The 20,308-nt window shown below is 42.3% G+C and overlaps 1 protein-coding gene across 3 annotated transcripts in view; it reads right to left on the bottom strand.

Moving 5' to 3' along the window:
• Nucleotides 1-321: 321 nt before the first annotated feature.
• Nucleotides 322-20,308, bottom strand: part of GNG12 (G protein subunit gamma 12) — a 41,973-nt gene continuing 21,986 nt past the window's right edge. For 2 of the 3 annotated variants that reach the window (XM_028733133.2, XM_028733132.2), the window contains 2 exons: nucleotides 7,272-7,389; nucleotides 322-6,077 (listed from right to left, as the gene is read on the bottom strand). In XM_028733133.2, coding sequence (XP_028588966.1) covers nucleotides 5,952-6,077; nucleotides 7,272-7,367 — 222 coding nt within the window. In that variant the 5' untranslated portion in view covers nucleotides 7,368-7,389 and the 3' untranslated portion in view covers nucleotides 322-5,951. The remainder of the gene's footprint in view (nucleotides 6,078-7,271; nucleotides 7,390-20,308) is intronic. The other variant, XR_013392898.1, reaches the window with a different exon arrangement.

Raw genomic sequence — 20,308 nt, 5'->3', positions numbered from 1 at the left:
GTACTCTGAGGAACAGAAACCAGCTTCCCTTTTAGCCAGAAGGGACTCATTTGAGATTTGAATCTCATTGATTCAAAGCAAATGACAGGTCAAATTTGTAGAAGTCCAGTGGAACACAGGATTCTGAACTCACAACTCCTTATTTGGCCTTCATGAACAACACAGAAAGCCACACTCCCCAGCCCTCCCAACTGATAAAGTTGCAGCACAATGCCACAACACGATGTTAATCAGCAGTCTTAGAATATGATGCTACCTGCACAGGCAGGTCACCAGCATAACTGAAGTCAACTGAACTACAATGAAAAGCAGAGAACCGTATGAAAAGAAGTGATGTTTAATTAAAGTGTTTCATATCCATGGTACTATATTAATTGTGAACAAGTATCTTAATTACAGGGTTGTTTGTTTTTTTTAACCCCTCTAATAATGGCAACCGGAAGCCATCTTTTAAGAAAAGATCAGGTTGTATGCAGATGCACAAGGTATGCAATCTTATTAGAGAACGATTGCTTGTGAAAGGCAAAACAACAAAACAAATTAGCTCTATTAAAATAATTTCACAAATCCTTTTCCATCCCCCACCCCAAAGGCAAATCATGGTATTATTCTTGTCAATCTAGGATTACAAAGATAATACAAGCAATATTTTGTGAAAGCAATTCAAAGAAAAACCAGAGAAGTGTGCCTGTAAGAAGTAAGCAGATTACAATTTTTTTAAATAAAAAAGACCAAAAAAGAAAACAAAGCGTTCACTGGAGTAATATTTTACTTCTGAGGCATTTCTAATCAAAGCATGAAGACGCAGTGTAGTGGTACAGTTGTTGAAAACTCTTGTTTAAGTATCATAGTCTTTAATTTCAAAACCTCACAGTGGTCTAGCAGTAATTATTTTGGTTGGTTCAGTTTTCCCTGTTGAATTCTAGTAGGTGCAATTATCTAAGCACCATTGTGGTCTATGGGAGCCTCATACAAGCCCCACAGAAATAAATGGAAAATGAGAAGTGGGATTGCATATGACGGCAGTATTTTCTACGCTTTGCATTATGATTATAACCATCACCGCAAAGTTTGCTTTACACACAGAAAAGGCAATGTATGCATGTTTTGACTCTTCAATATGCCATTATTGGAAGGCTGGAAAAATGTGACAATGCATTTAGCAGTTATCTAAAATCTGATAGAAGTGTCCCGAAGCAGCTAGCTGTATTTTGGTGTTGTGTTTACAGCTGTTCTGTGACTAAAAACTATGAATGGTCCAAAACTTAAAAAGAAACCAATACTGGGGTGAAAGTTTTCAAACCATGTGTTTTAAAGAGAAAGTCAAAAGGCATTTCTGAATGCAAAGTTGGCACAATTTTTACTTAATTAAAATTGTGTTCCCACACCTTACAACATGACATTTTTAATACTCTCCTTCAGTTAGTAAAATACATTATGTATAATACAGTTCTAAAGCACTGCTGGTGAAAATATTGGTTTGGATCCAAAGCACCGTGAGCAGAAGTAAAATAGCTACTAGCTCTGTGCTGTAAGAGCTGGCAGGTCACAGAGTGTTCAAACAGATAAGTTCTAGAACAGTTCTCATGCAATCACTAGTCCAAACAGAACCATCAGCTTTAGGTATGCCCTGCAATCCTATGTACTTACTCAAAAGTAAGTCCTACTATGATTAAGTGGTGCTTACTCCACAGTGTGTCTAGGATTGCAGCCTCACGGCACAATCCTATACCTGTCTACTCAGAAGAAAGTCTCAATGAGTTCAGTGGGGCTTATTTTCAGGTAAGCAGGTACAGGATTGAAGCCATAATTTCACTTTTCTTGCGCAACTCTTTAGCATGAGGTATAAAACAGTGCCCATCTAGGAGCACAAAACACCTTCTGTCATGTGTGAAAGAGCACCTTTGGATCCAAGCTATTTTGTCCTGGTGCTGCAACACATGAGCATGCCAAATACGTGAAAAGGGTTTTAAAATACTCTTAGATTATAATAGCATTGGTATCGAGGAAAAAACAATAAACCCAGAAAATGGGTCTGGCATCTAGGGGTACGCACCTCTAGGCATACATAACGAAAACTAGGGCGTGGGAGTGGAGATGAGAGATTAGAAAGTAGGAAAGGCATTGGATAGTAGCAATGCAGCCTCCGTAGACTTCTTTTCCATTTTTCCTGCAAATCTTACTCTATCCAGCCTGAGAATTTTCTGACAGAGAGGATGGTTGTCCAGCTGGAACCATGCCAGCTGCCTAGGTCAGCAAGTGCCGGAACTGGCTTTGACAACAGGTATGCAATACTGATGCAGCATTTAAGCTTTACATATTTGGGAACTGAATATATTTGGGAACTGAAGATATTTTAAACGGGTTCTATCGGCACTGTGTCACGTTTAATTCTTTGATTTCAAGGTTTAAGGACATGGCTTATCTCAAGCAAAATGGAGTGTAAATGGAAGGCAGGGAGCAATGCACGGAACATAAATTTCTCGCCTGCAACAATGGAATGTGTCCAAATTTATTGTCCAATAAAGCACACACAGCAGCAGTTGCTGGTGACAGTGTAGTAGTGTATGCAGTACTGGGGGGGGGGACACTTTGTGGAATTAGAACACCTAAACTTAATATGCAAGCAATTAAAAATGATTGCAAATGATGACATAGCATCTTCATTTTAATATGAAAGTACCAAACTGATTAATGCATCAAAAATTATCTTTTTGTTTTTTCTATTTCAACAATAACAACAACCCTCCATTAATTTGATGAGTTAAAAACTGCAACAGCTTGGCTTCTGGAGTGAGGAGAATAACATTCCTAGGATTAATTCCATTTTTTAGGGAGCTAGCATCATTTTAAGACACTGAGACAGGATTTTTTTTCAGCTTTTGGTCCAGTATAAGACACAAACACTCTGAGGGAACAGTTACATAACAATTGTGCCCATGCACTTCTCCACATTTAGACCACAACCCTATATGCACTTATCTGTAGCAAGGTCCACAGAAGTTACCGTATTTTTCGCTCTATAGGACGCACTTTTTCCCCTCCAAAAATTAAAGGGGAAATGTGTGTGCGTCCTATAGAGCGAATGCAGGCTGCGCGGCTAAGCCCAAAGCCAGAACAGGGAGACGGAGCACTGCGCAGCGCTCCGTCTTGCTGTTCTAGCTTGGGCTTAGCTGCGCAAAGCCTCTGCAGGGTGGCGGGGTGCCTTCACCCCGCTGCTCTGCGGAGGCTTCAAAGGATGCGCTCCGGGGGCTTCAGGCAGCTATCCACAAGCCTTCGGAGCGCAGCAGGAGTTCCCGCTGCGCTCCGAAGGCTTGCGGATAGCCGCCTGAAGAGCGAGAGGGGTCGGTGAACACCGATCCCTCTTGCTCTCCAGGCTTCACTTCGCTGGAGAGGTGCTGCACAGTTTTCCCTCTGCGCAGCGCCCCTTCAGCGAAGCGGGAGCAGAAATAGAAGGGGCTCCATTTCTCCTACTGCTTCGCTGAAGGGGCACTGAGCAGAGAGGGGGAGAATTCCCCCCCCCCTGTTCTCCCCCTCCTATGGTCCGGTGCATTCTATGGTCCGGTGCGTCCTATAGCGTGAAAAATACGGTATGTCTGAATAGACATGGAGTTGCTGCTAGAGGCTTTCTTGGAATAAATGCCAGACAGACACAATACTCACATTACATGGTAGTGGAAAGACAGCTTCTGTGCCTGTCACGTCTCAGCACAGCCATACAAATCAGTATGTTTTAAAAATTGGTAAAGACCACAACTTATGGCTTCCCCCACTGATTTGTAGGTGGTGAACTAGTTCTATGAATGGGTATTAAGATGGCAAGACACCGCATCTTCATTTGACACACTTTTTAAAGATCTTCGTATGTAGTAAAGTCATGACCCAGACCCATGCTTGTACTGGCATGACTGATTCAATGCGAACAAGCCTTCAGAAAATGCGAGACTGCCCATGTAATAATATGGATGTGTGAATCAGCCTTTAGAAAGACAGATCTGGGTATCTCACAAATCAAAAGCTGCCCTATATTTTGAAATAAACCATCAGAGAAAGGAATGCCGCTATTTCAAAATGTGTAACCGGGAGTATTTGTTTCGTAGGACCTGTTATCCTGGTTCTTGATGAAGTAGCCATTAACTACGTTTCGGGTAGCAAGTGAAATGGCTGCAATGGGTAGCACAAATACAGATTATTTGCAGTCAAATTAATTAATATTATCAACAAACATACCTTCCTTTTGAGAGGGCAGACTGAAGTATATGGCAAGCAAAATCAGTGTGAAAGTTTATAGAGCGGTACTAAAAGAAACAAAGGCCAAATCTGCCTTTAGACAGAAATCTGCAAGACCTTGCTCCTGCAATTTCAAGTTAATATATTGCAGAGCATTATGGAGTGGAATAGGCACCTTGCTTTGCTGGCTCTGCAGCCAGCTTCTCAGGATCCAGTCACAGTGAAGTCAGGTCTTTTGGGGTCCTTCCCCCCATCTGCAGCGAACCAGCTATTACTCCTGTTAGTTTAAAGTGAGAATTCTAGTTCTTTGCAACTAGGGAGGTTTTTCTTTAGTTTGGCTAAAGATGGGAACCTTTGGGCCTTGCTGTAAAAACAACGTTGAGTGGCTTTGCTTTCTGTGCTACTTGAGAACTGCTAAGGTTGTATCTAGCCATGCATCTCAAGTCTCCTTGCACATGGAACAACCCTGAACCCCAAATGTTTAACACATTCTGCAAATATACAGCTATGGCAGACCACAAAGTTAAAAACATGAAAGGACTGGCAGCGCACAGAATACTGATACATACCTGGGTTTAGAAGTTGATATTGATTCATTCCACTCAGTATTCCATCAACACACGAAGGCTACACAAACATTTTAATACCATTTACATTCATCAGAGATTTAGTACTGTGCATTGCTGCAACCTTTCAAGCATTTCCTCAGCACAACCACCAGTGTTTTCCATAGGCCTTGTGCAGAAGCAATAGCACCACGGATTGCACCCAGAGTCTCCCACTCCTCTGTAGATATTATTTGGCATTTGATAGACGTGAATTTAGCAATGAGAGAGAGAAAATAGCCTGGATGCTTACCGAAAAATTAATACAACAGGGAAGTGCGTAGGGAAGTTAGGCGGCAGATTCCCCTTTAAAGCACAACGAAAAAGGAGAAACTTATCTAGACTCCATTTTCAGAATCCATGTGTGACAGTCTAAATTTCAGAGGAAATGCGAGAAGGCAGAAGAACCAAAGGCTATAAATGTCACCTTTCAAAATCATTTTGAGAACAAGAATTTATACTAAGTACAAGTCTACAAGTCCTTAAGACATTGTGAAAAAGCTTAAGACATACTTGATGATAAAAGGCATGAACTGCAGGAGTTATTGATAAATGCAGCAATAAACTTTGAAGGGCGTACTTAAAGAATGCACTTGGTAATGCGTGTATATATCTAAACAAACATACGCACGGACCATAGATACAGACACCAATTACATATACAAGGCTATACGCTGGTATAAAATCAAAATGTTAAAAGTAAGCTTGATTAGGACTCTACGCTGGTCTGCCTCACTAGTCAGAAAATGAAGCTCAGGCAACTTTGGTCTTGATTGTTCAACCTCACACCTGGAATTGTGAACACTCATTGCACTTTTAAGTAAAACCCAACCCAACCCAACCCTCTCTTTATAACCCCCAAAGCCAACATAATCCAATTCCCAACTATGCTCTTGGAACCATTCCATTGACAAGAAGTAACTTTATAAACCTTGCATCCCCATTTAGAATGCGATAAAGAAAAGAGACCTTTTTAGAAAACTTAAAAGTTCATTTTAACACAAAATGTAAATGAGTTGCTGTTTTATGCGGTTGATACCAGGTAACCTTCGGGTTACTTCTCTAAGGATCTGCTCGGTTGCAGGGGAGGGTCTTGAAGGCATTTTGCTGCTTAGCCTATAGGATAGTGCAGGTCTTTTTATCCTTGAAGGGGTTTTCTGAAGCAGGTATTCCCATTAGTAAAGGATCCTTCCTGGCATGCTCCTCACAGTAGCACATTAGATCTGCCGATGCCTTCGACACCTGAGGAATGTGTGAGAAGGGGCACAGTAAATATGGAGCAGGTTGCCAACAACAGCCAACAAGCAAAATCTTACGAGATTTCGAAGTGATATTTTTACGTTTTGTGTGGAAAAAAATTCCCGAGGCAGAAAAAAGTTCATGTTGATTGAGCCTTTCATGGATTTAGAATAATACTGCATGCCTTTGTAAAATAATTAAAAGCAGCAGAAACCAGCAAATAAAAAAATATGTGAAAGAATAAATCGATGGTCAGATGTTTTGTATATTCCCCACTGTATTGCTGGAAATTATGTGCACTGACTGGGCGATAAACAAAATCTCTTCCTCGTGTTCTTAATTGGTGTACATTTCTTCTCAGTATGTACACCAATTTTCACACAGTGGCATTCTTTTTTAAGTACAATTCTCCACTAAATTCACACTGATGGCACACATACTGTACATATGTGAACACAATCCCAATATATATGAAGAGAAAGATATCGCTTCTCTCTGGGACTGCCTAGACTAAAGGAACGTGTTCTTAACAGTAGATGGTGATGCGATGATCCTGGTCCGACTGCACTGGCTACTAATTAAGTTTCCGGACCCACTTCAAAGTGCTGGTTTTGACCTGTAAAGCCTTAAACGGCTCAGGACTGCAATACCTCAAGGATCGCCTCTTTCCATATGAACCTACCTGGACCCTGAGATCATCTTCTGAGGCCCTCTTTTGTGTGCCCCCTCCTCAAGAGGTTCAGAGGGTGGCAAGACGAGAATGGGCCTTCTCTGCAGTGGCTCCCTGTCTGTGGAATGCTCTCCCCAGGGAAGTTCACCTAGCACCTTTATTATACACCTTTAGGGGCCAGGCAAAAACGTTCCTTTTTAACTTGGCCTATGGTTGATCTTATTGACATCCAACACCCTTTTAGAAATGTGTTTTTTGTGGGTGGGTGGGTGGGCTATGGGGTTGTTGTTTTGATTTTTATTAGGTTTTTTGTGGTTTTATATCTTGTTTTTATTTTGTGAACCGCCCTGAGACCCCCGGGTATAGGGCAGTATATAAATTCAATTATTGTTGATAGTAATAATAATAATAATAATAATAATAATAATAATAATAATAATAATGTGCTCTGGAAAAGCGGGGGAAAGGAGGATTTTTTGCTTTATAAGGCAGATTTAAAGAAACTAATAATAATAAGTTCTTCTTACCTTTATTCTTTCTATAGAAGCTTCTATTCTCAACTGCTGAACAGTTCTTCTGGCCTGAGCTATGTTGTTTGTTGTGCCGGATGTTTTGCTAGACATTTTCACTGAGCTCTTTCAAGCACTGTAAAGAAAAGCCAACTGGTTATTTTTCTACATATCAACAATGGTTTCTGATTAACACTGGCGATGGTTGTTCAGAAAATCCATCTGTTCAAATGGTCTTTGATCTGTGGTTGCTACTAAGCTGGAAATAAAAAAATGATTTCACAGTACAGTAATAAAGCAGCAAAAACTATTGGGAATGTTGGGTTTATAGACATAAATTTTCAGTTTAACAGCTATTCCAGTTCATAACCACAGACATTTTCATTTTCAAATGTGTTACAGAGGGAAACTACCAAGGGAATTTGACTTCTGTTTAAGATCTACTTGTTCCACTACCTTAAAAAATAAGAAGGGACAATATGTCATCATTATCATCAATAGCAATAGTTCCACGACATGAATGTACAAAGGGTTTTATTCTTCAGTTGCTCCCCTGTGAAATTAGGGTTGGGATCCCCATGATTTCATCTGCCCACATCTGCTTGTGCCAGTATCAATTAAGAGGAATAGAACAATTTCATCTTTAAAAAAATAGTTTACAGTCATACCTTGGTTGCTGAATGCCTTGGAACTCGTACGTTTTGGCTCCTGCATGATCGAAAACCAGAAGTGAATGTTCCGGTTTTCAAACGATTTTTGGAAGCTGAACGTCCAGCGTGGCTTCTGCGGCTTCCGATTGGCTGCAGGAGCTTCCTGCAGCCAGTTGGAAGCTACACTTCGGTTTTGGAAGTCGAACGGACTTTTGGAACGGATTCCATTCAACTTCCAAGGTATGACTTTATATCCTATTTTTTCTCCAAGGAGCTCAAAGTGGTATACACACTTCTCCCCTTCTCCAGTTTCTCTGTCACAACGACCCTGTGAGGTAGGTTAAGCTGAGAGACTGTGACTGGCCCAAGGTCACCCAGTGAGCGTTAAGGCTGAGTGGGGATCTGAACCCAGGTCTCCAAAGTTGTAGTCCAGCACTCCCCCCCCCCCCTCATCAGGGAGCAGGGGATGTGCTATGTGGAGTGAGTTCATGCATCTCTACTTGCTCTCCAAACAAATGGGAGCATTAAAGTCCCAGGTACATTTCTATATACAGTGGTACCTCGGGTTACAGACGCTTCAGGTTACAGTTGCTTCAGGTTACAGACTCCGCTAACCTGGAAGTAGTACCTCAGGTTAAGAACTTTACTTCAGGATGAGAACAGAAATTGTGCGCTGGCAGTGCGGCGGCAGTGGGAGGCCCCATTAGCTAAAGTGGTGCCTCAGGTTAAGAACAGTTTCAGGTTAAGAATGGACCTCCAGAACAAATTAAGTTCTTAACCTGAGGTACCACTGTACACTGAATTCCTCACCTTTTCCTCCCCTTCACAATCCAAAGCAGAAATATTACTTCCTTTCCTTTTTAAGGTTTGGGGTGAATGTGGCAGATCACGCTAACAGCACTTTATTATCTTAATCATTTGCTCAAATGCACAACTTTGTTTCTACTTATCTTTTCAATATTCAAGTTCTAATAGACCCATTTCCCCCCATTTAAATCCGTGTTCCTTCAGAAAATGACGGTGCTAAAACTGATTCAAAGTAATGCTCATCAGTGTTTATTCCAGGGATGGGAAAGCTGTGTGGCCCTCTAGATGTTGGACTCTAGCTTTTGTCAACCCCAGATAGGGTGGCCAATGGTCATGGGAGTTGTATTTCCAAAATCCACCACTAATTACTATCCCTAGGTTATTCTCTGGTCCCATGATGCAAAGGACCTTTTCAGAACCCAAATATTTCAAAGGCATTTTTAAAAATACCACGTAATTTCTTCTAAATTCTAAGCTCTAAATACATCTACAGAAGGTGTCTGTGTTGGAAATCTGCAGTGATGTGAGAATATAAGTGATTCAAAAGCAGAAGAAAGATACTATGGTATTTTTTTAAAAAAAGATCAAATCCCTTTTCTTTGGCCAATCCAAACAGTATTGTTCCTCACTTTTGGACTTGACTGCATAGCCGAGAACAAGAGTTCAAAGAAGCAACTGAGTCACAGGGTTTTAACAATCCTACGACTGGCTGCCTTCCAATGAATCGTCAAGACTTTGATCATCGTGTTTAGCCAAAGCCTGACCACAGTAGCACATGACAGCCTCTGCAATGGCATATGAGTGGCTAAAATGCAATTCCTGAACAGATTTCAAGGTTATATCTGAAATGGTGCCAAATACTAAAATGTTTACTGATAGTTACGTGCGTAGATGCTCTGTTACAGCCAAACTCTATGAAGTAATAAACAAGATTATTGCATCTTGTGTAAGCAAACAGAAAAAACACAGAAAAACAATAACAATACCAAGTCTGGCTCTGACTGGCAAAGACAAAAAATCCCAACTCCTAAAACCAAACTGCAGCTCAAAAACATTATCAGTCTGAGCTCAGGTTGGTACTTTCACCCTTTTGCAGTTTACAGTAAGGTGTAAATCACTTAAGGCTTTGAAAATACTTTTTCGTCACTATATTCCCAATAGTGCATTCTGTTACAGCTCCCCCCCTCCAGTAATACTAACACTTTGTACTGTATGTTGTAAACCTACTGAATTACAGAGCTGTCTTCAAAAGCCATAGCCTTATTGAGATGTCCAACTCAGTCAAGGGGGAGATTCTTAATGGGCATCCAAGATTAGTAACCGATTGGATGTGGGCTAACAAACTGAAGTTTTGTCCAAGCGGCAGAAGATCAGCTAATCCAGCAATAAGGTTTTGGCCCTCTAAAAACCATGTTGACTTTTAATTAGGCAGTAAACGGGTGGCGCTGTGGGTTAAACCACAGAGCCTAGGGCTTGCCGATAGGAAGGTCGGCAGTTCGAATCCCCGTGATGAGGTGAGCTCCCGTTGCTCGGTCCCTGCTCCTGCCAACCTAGCAGTTCAAAAGCACGCCAAAGTGCAAGTAGATAAATAGGTACCGCTCCAGCGGGAAGGAAAACAGCATTTCCATGTGCTGCTCTGGTTCTCCAGAAGTGGCTTAGTCATACTGGCCACACGACCCGGAAGCTGTACACCAGCTCGCTCGGCCAATAAAGCGAGATAAGTGCCGCAACCCCAGAGTGGTCCGTGACTAGACCTAACGGTCAGGGGTCCCATTACCTTTACTATCACCCAGCCCCTTTTTCTGTCTTGCTTGTTTTTAGTTGTTGTTTCATTACTTATTAGATGCATTTACCCCTTTTGATCATTATGAGACACTGCCACTCTAAAAGCCACCTACACTGGCACAGCTAGTTTTTCTTGTGAACACATGCCAATTCTGTGCATATGACACCTATAGAAAAAGAGCAGGGGCTCCATAACAAAACATGTACACAAGTACACAGCCAGTATAATCCATGAGAAATAGTGTCCAGAAGGGAGGGAGGACTGTAATCCAAAGTCCTGCAGTAAGAACATGTATTAACGGGATCAGCTGCAGTGTAGGTGGCTATTAGAGTATCAGATCTCAGCAACGGCTTGTGCCAGACTGCACAAATGTGTCATCGTCCAAGCTTCCTGGCAGCAAATTCAGTTCCTACCCCTTCCTAGCAAAGTAATCTCTCTGTGGGTTGGAGGTGAGAGGGAATGCAGCATAGGACATGCTGTTATTTATAAGGGAAGGGAGGGCCACTTTCAATTTGTTTTTTGTTTTTGTTAGGAAATCTCATCTGATGAACTTGGTTCATTTTAGAAAGCCAGAGAAGAGCGCTCACTACTGCAAGCAAACACCCCAGCCTTAATGGTGACATACACGAGGGTCACTAATTGTGCAGTGCAATAGATTTTGCGTAGCTTGCATGCCAGACCAATGCCGCAAGTTGTGATGGCAGCTCGCCACACCCGAAGTTTCAGCTCCGACTGAGTCACTGGCTGCCTCCATAATCCTGAACAGCAAAGGATAGGCAAGTTAGGTTAAAGGTCTTCTGATAAAAACTCATTTCATAAAAAATGTGGGGAACTAGAACAAAAAGCCTTGTGGCACCATAAAGCCTATCACATTTATTTTGTTTGCTTTCTATGATTAGTTTTTTTATGGTGCCACAAGACTCATTCGTTCTTTTTGCTAGAGCAGCCTAACATGGCTACCCCTCTCAAAACGGGGAACCAGGACTGTATGCATACCAGATATTTAAAGCCCCTCTCCCCTGGGAACTGTAGTTTACCTCTCAAATAGCTATGGTTCCTAGCACTCTTAGCAAACTACACTTCCCAAGATTCTGTGGGGAGGGGTGTCTTCCAAAGCATTCCAATCCATTTTTTCTCTCTGCCTAGTTTGCCTCTCTCCAAACAGACTTTCACCATTTCAAGCTGTTCCTCATTTGGCTTGGGGTGGATTTTTTTTTTTAAAAAAGTATTTGCTTGTAATTCCACAAAACACGGAGTTCTCTCAAACCTACCAATATATGCTGCTGCCATTTTGGCTACATAAAGCTCAGCATTTGGACAATGAGATCATTGTTAGATTTGGGATCTAAGGGGTACTCTTGCCGCTGAAACTTACTATAAAACTGGAGGCATAGAAAACAGCTATACAATACATTTATTGCAAAAGCGTAGTCCTGTTCTGCAGAGGAGACCCTGAGCTGATTGGGATCCCATACAGAGCTAATGCTATTGCAGTGGTATGACTGATGGAGTGGAGGAAGGGGTGGTGTCAAATTATGCCAAGTACTACAGCTCTACCATTTGACCTAATGAACTGCTTTTACCACTGGAATTTGGAGAGTTAATCAGAAATTGCTCATTTCCAGATATATGGATGATAAGGCTGCTCAGAGCAACCGTCTTGTTTTGTTTTTCCAAAAACAAAAACTTTAGTCACTGAAGAATGCATAATACCATGTACATTTTTTGTGTGTGGAAAGGATAAAACGTTAAAATCTTACTGACTCGCTTTAGAGGTTCTGCTAGCTATGCATGTAAAACGCTTGAGTACCACAGAATCAGGAGTGCATGCAGTTCACAGACAAAAAAAAACAACCCCTGTAACAGGATCACATTTCCTGTTGTGAAACTAAGTAAATAAAAGTCTGAATGCCGGCTGCCCCAGTGTGCGTAATCAGGACGGTCTTCAAAAGACTCCTTACCAGAATTTCGACTGCCCACTGCCAAAGTTCTCTTGCCACTGTCCCAAGGGCAGCACCTGAACCAGTAAGTTTATAATTCTACCAGTAATACAGTATAACTATACTACTCTCTGGCCAGTTGAGTCAGGGGGATGAACATTACCAGACAGTGACTTGTCACTATTAAAAACAACAACAACAACAACAACTTAGAAGGAGACATTGCTTTCACAGGGCAGAAAATCTGGCTGTGTGCCCATTCACGACTTCTCCAGTACTCTAAAACCACAGGGCATAATGCATTCCAAGCTCATCACTTTAACATTCCAATGAATTCAATGGAAGAAACTGAAATGCATGCTATACTCTCTAGTTGGAATCTTAATTAAACAGATGTCTCCAATGCCCTGCTTCTAAGGAATTTTACAAAATTTAAGAGTGCAATCCCAGGAACATTCATGTAGGAACAAGTTCCACTGGACTTAAAACAGGATGAATAAGAATCTATATAGGATTGCACTGTAAAGCTAGTAAGGCTTAAAAGGGCATTGCTTCACTGTATTGTATCTAGCTTTTCAAATACCGTATTTTTTGCTCTATTAGACGCACCTAGTTTTTAGGGGAGGAAAACAAGAAATAAGAAAGGAACGCAAAGCATCCTGAGCTAAGAGGGAGCGCTCCTCCATCTTCACTCAGGAGGCTTTACGGGGCTACCCCTGAAGCCAGGAGAGCAAGCGGGATTGGTGCGCACCGATCCCGCTTGCCCTCCGGGCTTCAGCAGAAGCAAGCCTACTGGCTTTCCTCCCACAAGAGCTGCGCACTCTTTAAAGGGAGCGCGGCTCTTGGGGGCTTTTCTGGGAGGTGGGGGAAGGGACAGAGCCGCGCGCTGGCTGTCCTGGCTTCTTCTTTAGCTGCGCGCAGCCTCTCTGGCGGGGAGAGGCTGCGCGCGGCTATGGCAGAAGCCAAGACAGCCAGCGGGATGGATCCCACTCTCTGTCCTGGCTTCTTCTTTAGCCGCGCGCAGCCTCTCCCGGGCAAGGGGAGCCTTCATCCCCTGCCCAGGAGAGGCTGTGCGCGGCTAAGGCTCCCCCAAGAGCCGCACTCCCTTTAAACAGCGTGCGGAGTGTGTGTGTGGCTCTTTAAAGGGAGCACTGACAGAGCTTCCCGTCTGCATTCGCTCCATAAGACACACACACATTTCCCCTTACTTTTTAGGAGCGAAAAATACGGTACATATTAAACAATTTAAGATAGAATAGTCTAACACCCATACAAACCCCTACCTCTTTACACCTCTTCAATTTACGAAATATTAAACTCTAGTCAATGTGGCCATAATTTTAAAAAGCACACCAAACTAAACATTTTAAACATCCAAAGCCAGATACTTCCATTATAGTTTAATTATAGTTTTTTTGTAACAAACACTTTTCGGGATTATCACTATTACAAAATATATCTCCTAAGAATTTTTAAACACTAGCTGCCAACAATCTGGTCCACAGCCTAAACAAAACAAAACAGTTCCGACTTATTTGTGAACATTTTTTCAAGCCAGTTTTTGAAGATCCAATTCAGTTTCCGAAGCCGTTTTATTTTCCGTTATATGGGTTCAATCCCCATATAGGCCACGGGTGGGGACACGGGTGGCGCTGTGGTCTAAACCACTGAGCCTCTTAGGCTTGCTGATCAGAAGGTCGGCAGTTTGAATCCCCATTACAGGGTGAGCTCCTGTTACTCTGTCCCAGATCCTGCCAACTTAGCAGTTCAAAAGCACGCCAGTGCAAGTAGATAAATAGGTACTGCTGCGGGGGGAAGGTAAACAGTGTTTCGGTGCGCTCTGGTTTCCATCATGGTGTTCCGTCACACCAGAAGCAGTTTAGTCATGCTGGCCACATGCCCCAGAAAGCTGTCTGCGGACAAACGCCGGTTCCCTCGGCCTAAAAGTGAGATGAGCACCACAACCCCATAGTCGCCTTTGACTGGACTTAACCGTCCAGGGGTCCTTTACCTTTTTACCCTACCTAGGCAAACTGAATACAGTGGTACCTCGGGTTAAGAACTTAATTCGTTCTGGAGGTCCGTTCTTAACCTGAAACTGTTCTTAACCTGAGGTACCACTTTAGCTAATGGGGCCTCCTGCTGCCGCCACGCCGCCGGAGCATGATTTCTGTTCTCATTCTGAAGCAAAGTTCTTAACCCGAGGTACTATTTCTGGGTTAGCGGAGTGTGTAACCTGAAGCCTATGTAACCCAAGGTACCACTGTATTCCTGCATTGCAGGGGATTGGATTAGATGATCCTTGGGGTCTCTTCCAACTGTATAATTCTATGGTGTGGGAAATAGGAGCTGAAGGGTGGGGCGGGAGAAGAGTCAAGGAGAAAGTAAGACTAGCTGTAGCCCTACTGGCAGGAAGGAAGGAAGCAGGCTTGGCTATGTGGGCCATAGGGCACAAGTTGCTAGGTATAGAGTTTATATTCTAATCACAGAATTCTGTACCTGTGGCTTCTATTGCCATTGCAAGAGGTATGACTCATGAACCCCAAGAAAACAAAAGGAGCGAGTGGAGGATTAATCCAACCAACTCTTCAGCTACAGCCTTCTTCTACTACTATTTATAAATGATATACTTCCTAGGAGATTTTATAGAGTAGATACTCAAAGTACATATGACTTCACCTTTCAAAGGAAGGGGAAAGAAGCATGAGGGCAAAAGATATGACTCAATTACTGTGGAAATTAGATCAGTTTTCAGCAGGAAGAAATGCAAGTGTACTTTCAGATAAATATTTGGCTTTGAGCCAATTGCAATGTAATTACATTAGTCAGAACTCAAGAACAGGAATTCAATCTAACAACCCATACTATCTGCTACCTACCCACCAATTGGAATTATGATATACAGTAATAAATTCTAGTCAGTCAACTTGCCCAGAAAGCTATAACTGCCAAATAGTGCATTTTAAACATCCAGTAGCAGATATTTTAATTATAGTTTAATGCAGTGCTTCCCCCCCTAAAAAAACACGTTTAGGGGTACTCTCATTTTGGCTCAAGAAAATCATCATGTTATAGTTGAAATCGGGGAAAATAAATACAGTAGATGGACAAAAGTACAGAGATTAACAAAATGTTTAGGGGTATGCGTACCCCAGCATACCCCCAGAAAAAAGCAGTGGTTTAATGATATGTTTTTGTGCCCAACATTAGTTAACTTCACTGTGCCTACTGGAAGTGTTTTGCTAATTTCATTATACAGTCCAACTGGAGGGAAACTGACCAGGCAAGCTTTGTGGAAATGACAAACTAGAGGCTGATATTATGATTTTATAGCATAAAAGCTGAATAGTCATATGCATAGTCATAAACTAAACTATGCATAGTCATAAACTATTGCTCATTATAATTGTTCCTCCTCTTCTCTTAAAAATAATAATCAAAGAGCAAAAAAACAAGAGCTGGAAGCCTGGATTGTGAAACTCTAAACACTAAAGCACCACCAAATTACTTGCTCTTCCCAGAAATTCAAAGCAATTCCAGATCATTTCAAACTCACTCACACATTAAAGCTTTTTCTTTTTCTTTTCATATACTGTGGTACCTCGGGATGCGAACGGGATCCGTTCCGGAGCCCCGTTCGCATCCCAAACGGAACGTAAGATGTGACGGTGTGTCTGCGGGTTGCTGCTTCCGCGCATGTGGTCATTTTGAGCGTCTGCGCATGCGCATGCGGCGAAACCCAGAAGTAACGCGCGCTGTTACTTCCGGGTTGCCGCGGAGCACAACTTGAACGCGCTCAACCCGAAGCGCATTCAACTCGAGGTATGACTGTACCCTATCAACTAAGAAACCTTTAAAAAAAGGTTTTCTATACATGAAGAATTCAAGTTTCCATTCCATATTTTTCTTTATTTACCTGTCAGAACAGCTAATAAACATTACATACTAAACTGCACTGTGTTCCGCAAGACACACACACAGGGATGTATATTTGGTGTATTTTTCTCTTTAAAAGAATCATACGCACTAATTTTAGAATACTGTTCTGCTTTTGTTTACAAACTATGTGAAATTTGCCCAAAGCCACAGTGCAAATGTTTAAAACACTCACCGTAGGTATAAATTTCAAAATTTAAAAGGTAGGCTCCAAATGAGGTGATTAAAGGTCAGCCTAGCCTAGGTAGTTTTACCCACGCAGGTGGCACTGTGGGTAAAACCTCAGCGCCTAGGACTTGCCGATCGCATGGTCGGTGGTTCGAATCCCCGTGGTGGGGTGCGCTCCCGTAGTTCGGTCCCAGCGTCTGCCAACCTAGCAGTTCGAAAGCACCTCCGGGTGCAAGTAGATAAATAGGGACCGCTTACCAGCGGGAAGGTAAACGGTGTTCCGTGTGCTGCGCTGGCTCGCCAGAGCAGCTTCGTCACGCTGGCCACGTGACCCGGAAGCGTCTGCGGACAGCGCTGGCTCCCGGCCTATAGAGTGAGATGAGCGCACAACCCTAGAGTCTGGCAAGACTGGCCCGTACGGGCAGGGGTACCTTTACCTTTAAGCTTATTTTACTGACTCTCTTAGACCATGAATGTACAAGCTACCTGCTGAGTGAAATGCAGGTTAACTCACAATGACAAAGCATGCAGGAGATTGTGCCTGTGTCGCTTTGTGGGCAGCCTTGCTGTTCACTACAATTACAAACATTTAGCTCATACAACTTTTTAAAAATCAAGTAACTAGAAACTGGGTTCTAACAAAAGACAAATATAGAAGACTACAGTTAGTTACCATTAATTGCAAGCTTTCACTTTGGTCTGATTTGAAGCCAACTTGCAGTGATAACTTGGTAACAATGGAAAAACGAGATCCAGTATCTCTGCTGTAAGTGGCTCAATGGAACAAGGCATGAGAATGGGGTTCTGCTCCCAGTTCAGATTTGGTGCTGGGTTCTCTTTCCCAGCCGTAGTTATTTCAGAGAGCAGGATGGTGCTACAGGAAGGTAAAGCAGCTGTGACATTCACTATCCAATGCATCCTCACTAACTTTTCCATTGAGGATTAACAGTGTCTCAAAATGCGAATAGCAACAATATTCTATAATTGTGAGAAACAATCGTGCGGTAGATTTCACAAAAACAGGGAAACTCCAACAGCGCACTATGTTCAAAAACATCTCTGTCTTCTCTGGGTTTTTTCAAAGGTGAGCTGCTCTCTGTACACTCAGAATGAACCTTGGTCCATATTCCTGATCTAGCCTGAGTTGAATATTTTTAGGTTCAGTATATGCCACCTTCGTTGAACTCAGCAGATCTGAAAGTGCTTAACTCAGGCTGGATTATGACCCCTGTGTTTAAACTTTATGGAAAGATTATCAGCCAAGCCCCAACGAAAAATAAATAAAATCAAAACCTCTGGATGACATTGCTTTATGATTGCAGCATAAGCCTTTCCATATAAGGCAATTCACACGCTCCATTTCTGGTCTTGCATTACTCAGCATGATTTGGTCATTCTAGGCTTACTCACTGAGGCAATACTGAAGTGACGAAACCACAGACTGACAGAGCAGAAGTGATTCTTTCTCCAAAAAATAGGATCGTGTACTCTTCAAAATGTTACTGTTCATGCTATTAATACTTACTCCTCCTTCTTACAGACCAATATTTCAGACTGCAAGAACAGAACAAAGCAATTTAGTGTTCAGCGTTTAAACACCATCTTTCAGGGTCTATTCACTTCACCACCACCGTAAAAACTTAAAGCTCTCACTCATTTAAAGATCACTTGATTCTGTCTGAAAGCAAAAAGCTTAGAAGAAGCCAACGATCTGTGGATTCAGTGTCAGACTTAAAAACTTGTATGAACCTGGTGCTGATTCTTTCAAAGCAGGGGTCTCAGCCAGGAAGGAGGTGGCCCCACCAGTCAAAAGTTGTCACAGTGCCCAGTGAGTATCCCTGAATTAACCCCCTGACCAAGTTTCTGGCAAGCAGACAGGAACCACCCAGTTAAAGAAGAGATTTAGTGACTCATTTTATTCCACAGGAAACCTCTGAAGTCAAGAATAAGTCTATGAACTCCCACTTTCCCCTTCTGTCTTATAATTCACAAGCCATCCTTCCTCCCCATCTGTTCACTAAATGAAACACCTAAAGAAAGGGAAGTTCAGAAAAGAGAGTATCCAGCTGCAAAGGAAGACAGGGTTCCCGAACTCATGCAGATGAGGAATCTTGGCAGGTGCAGTTAAACAAAAAACTGCAGTACTGCTCCATATAAAGCTGCGTTTATTTATGAATTGCTTCCCATGAAGCATCACAAAGTGACTGAATGACACACACACATTGTTTACATATATAATCTAATGCAGGTAAAAACTGGGATGACAACCTCCATTTTAAAAGCATGTTGAAAGGTCTTCAGTAGGTGCCAAAAAGACTGTAAAAAGATGGCAGGTGCCACCACATTAAGCCAAGAGGGGCAATGGTTGAGGGAGCATATGGTTAGGTGCACAGATGCAAACCCTTTGTCTATGACATCAGGCTGCATCAAATGAAACCAATCCCACAGTGTCACTTGCAAACCTTGTGGTAGGCACCTCTCTGGAGGCTGCAGTAAATTCTCTCTTGTACTAAAAGCATGAAGATGCTTCTCTGGTCATCTCAACAGGAAAATGGCTGCAACTAGCTGTAAGCCCCACATGATTCACAATCCCTTTGTGAATGTTGTTCAGTCATTTGGAATCACAAGAAATGATCCTTTTTGAAGAACATGCACACACACACACAAAAGCTACAGGAAGGACTCCTAAGTGGAGATTGTGAGGAGATACATTACAGTCGTACCTTGGAAGTTGAATGGAATCCGTTCTGGAAGTCCATTCGACTTCCAAAATGTTCGGAAACCAAGGCGCGGCTTCCGATTGGCTGCAGGGTTCCAAAATTGGACGTTCGGGTTCCAAAAGAACGTTTGCAAACTGGAACTCACTTCTGGGTTTGCGGTGTTCGGCAGCCAAAACGTTCCGAGTGCCAAGGCGTTTGGCTTCCAAGGTACGACTGTACTTGTGTGCATATGTTACATGTGTGTATACACACCCACACTTGCTACACTGAATTCAGAAGAATTAAATGCTGTTCAACACTTTATGTAACAAACAATTTGGGGGGGGGGTGAGGGCTCAGACAAAATTCCACGTTTCTTGGAGATATAGTCAACTGATGCTCCCTGTTGTGCATCCTTTACCTTTTAGGGATGTGCATCTAGCCTTCATGTGTTTACTAAAGAAACACCGAGAGAACACCATTGTAGTTGCGACAAGTCATGACTGTTGCATAAAGTGTGAAGAAGCCCTTATAAAGTGGCTGATGCGTCTTGCTTACAGAGCTTGTAATCTGCAAGCTACCTCTCAATTTCAAACAAAAATCTCTCTTCCACTTTTAAGTATTATTCAATAAATGGGCCACATTCATTCTGCTATGAAACAATTAAAGGTTTGAATAGAACCTTTGGAGGTTATGAATATCTTTGTTTAATGCCTGCATTCATTTGCTGCAAACTTCCGTGACCCTTTCCTGCTTCATTAATACTCCCTGCACTACTTCCAAGTTTCTCTTTCCTGGCTCCAAATCGACCTTTGAGCAAAAGTTAATAGCCCCATAGCCAGGCTCAGCTCACATTCTTTTACAAATGAATTTGGACTACTGAACAGCTGTCACTAAGAGTGGAATGCAGAGGACTGAAGGAAACCATAAAGTATGGCTAACTATCTTTACTGGTAGATTAAAATATAACTTCTTCCACTTTAACATCAAATTCCAGACATATATTGGCTCAGTTCTGATGTTCTTCATTGGCCAGCTGCCAAACCATTTATTTTTGAAGTGTGTACCC

Source organism: Podarcis muralis, chromosome 5, assembly GCF_964188315.1.
Source record: "Podarcis muralis chromosome 5, rPodMur119.hap1.1, whole genome shotgun sequence".
Classification (NCBI taxonomy): Eukaryota; Metazoa; Chordata; class Lepidosauria; order Squamata; family Lacertidae; genus Podarcis; species Podarcis muralis.
This window is presented reverse-complemented; position numbering and strand designations above follow the sequence as displayed.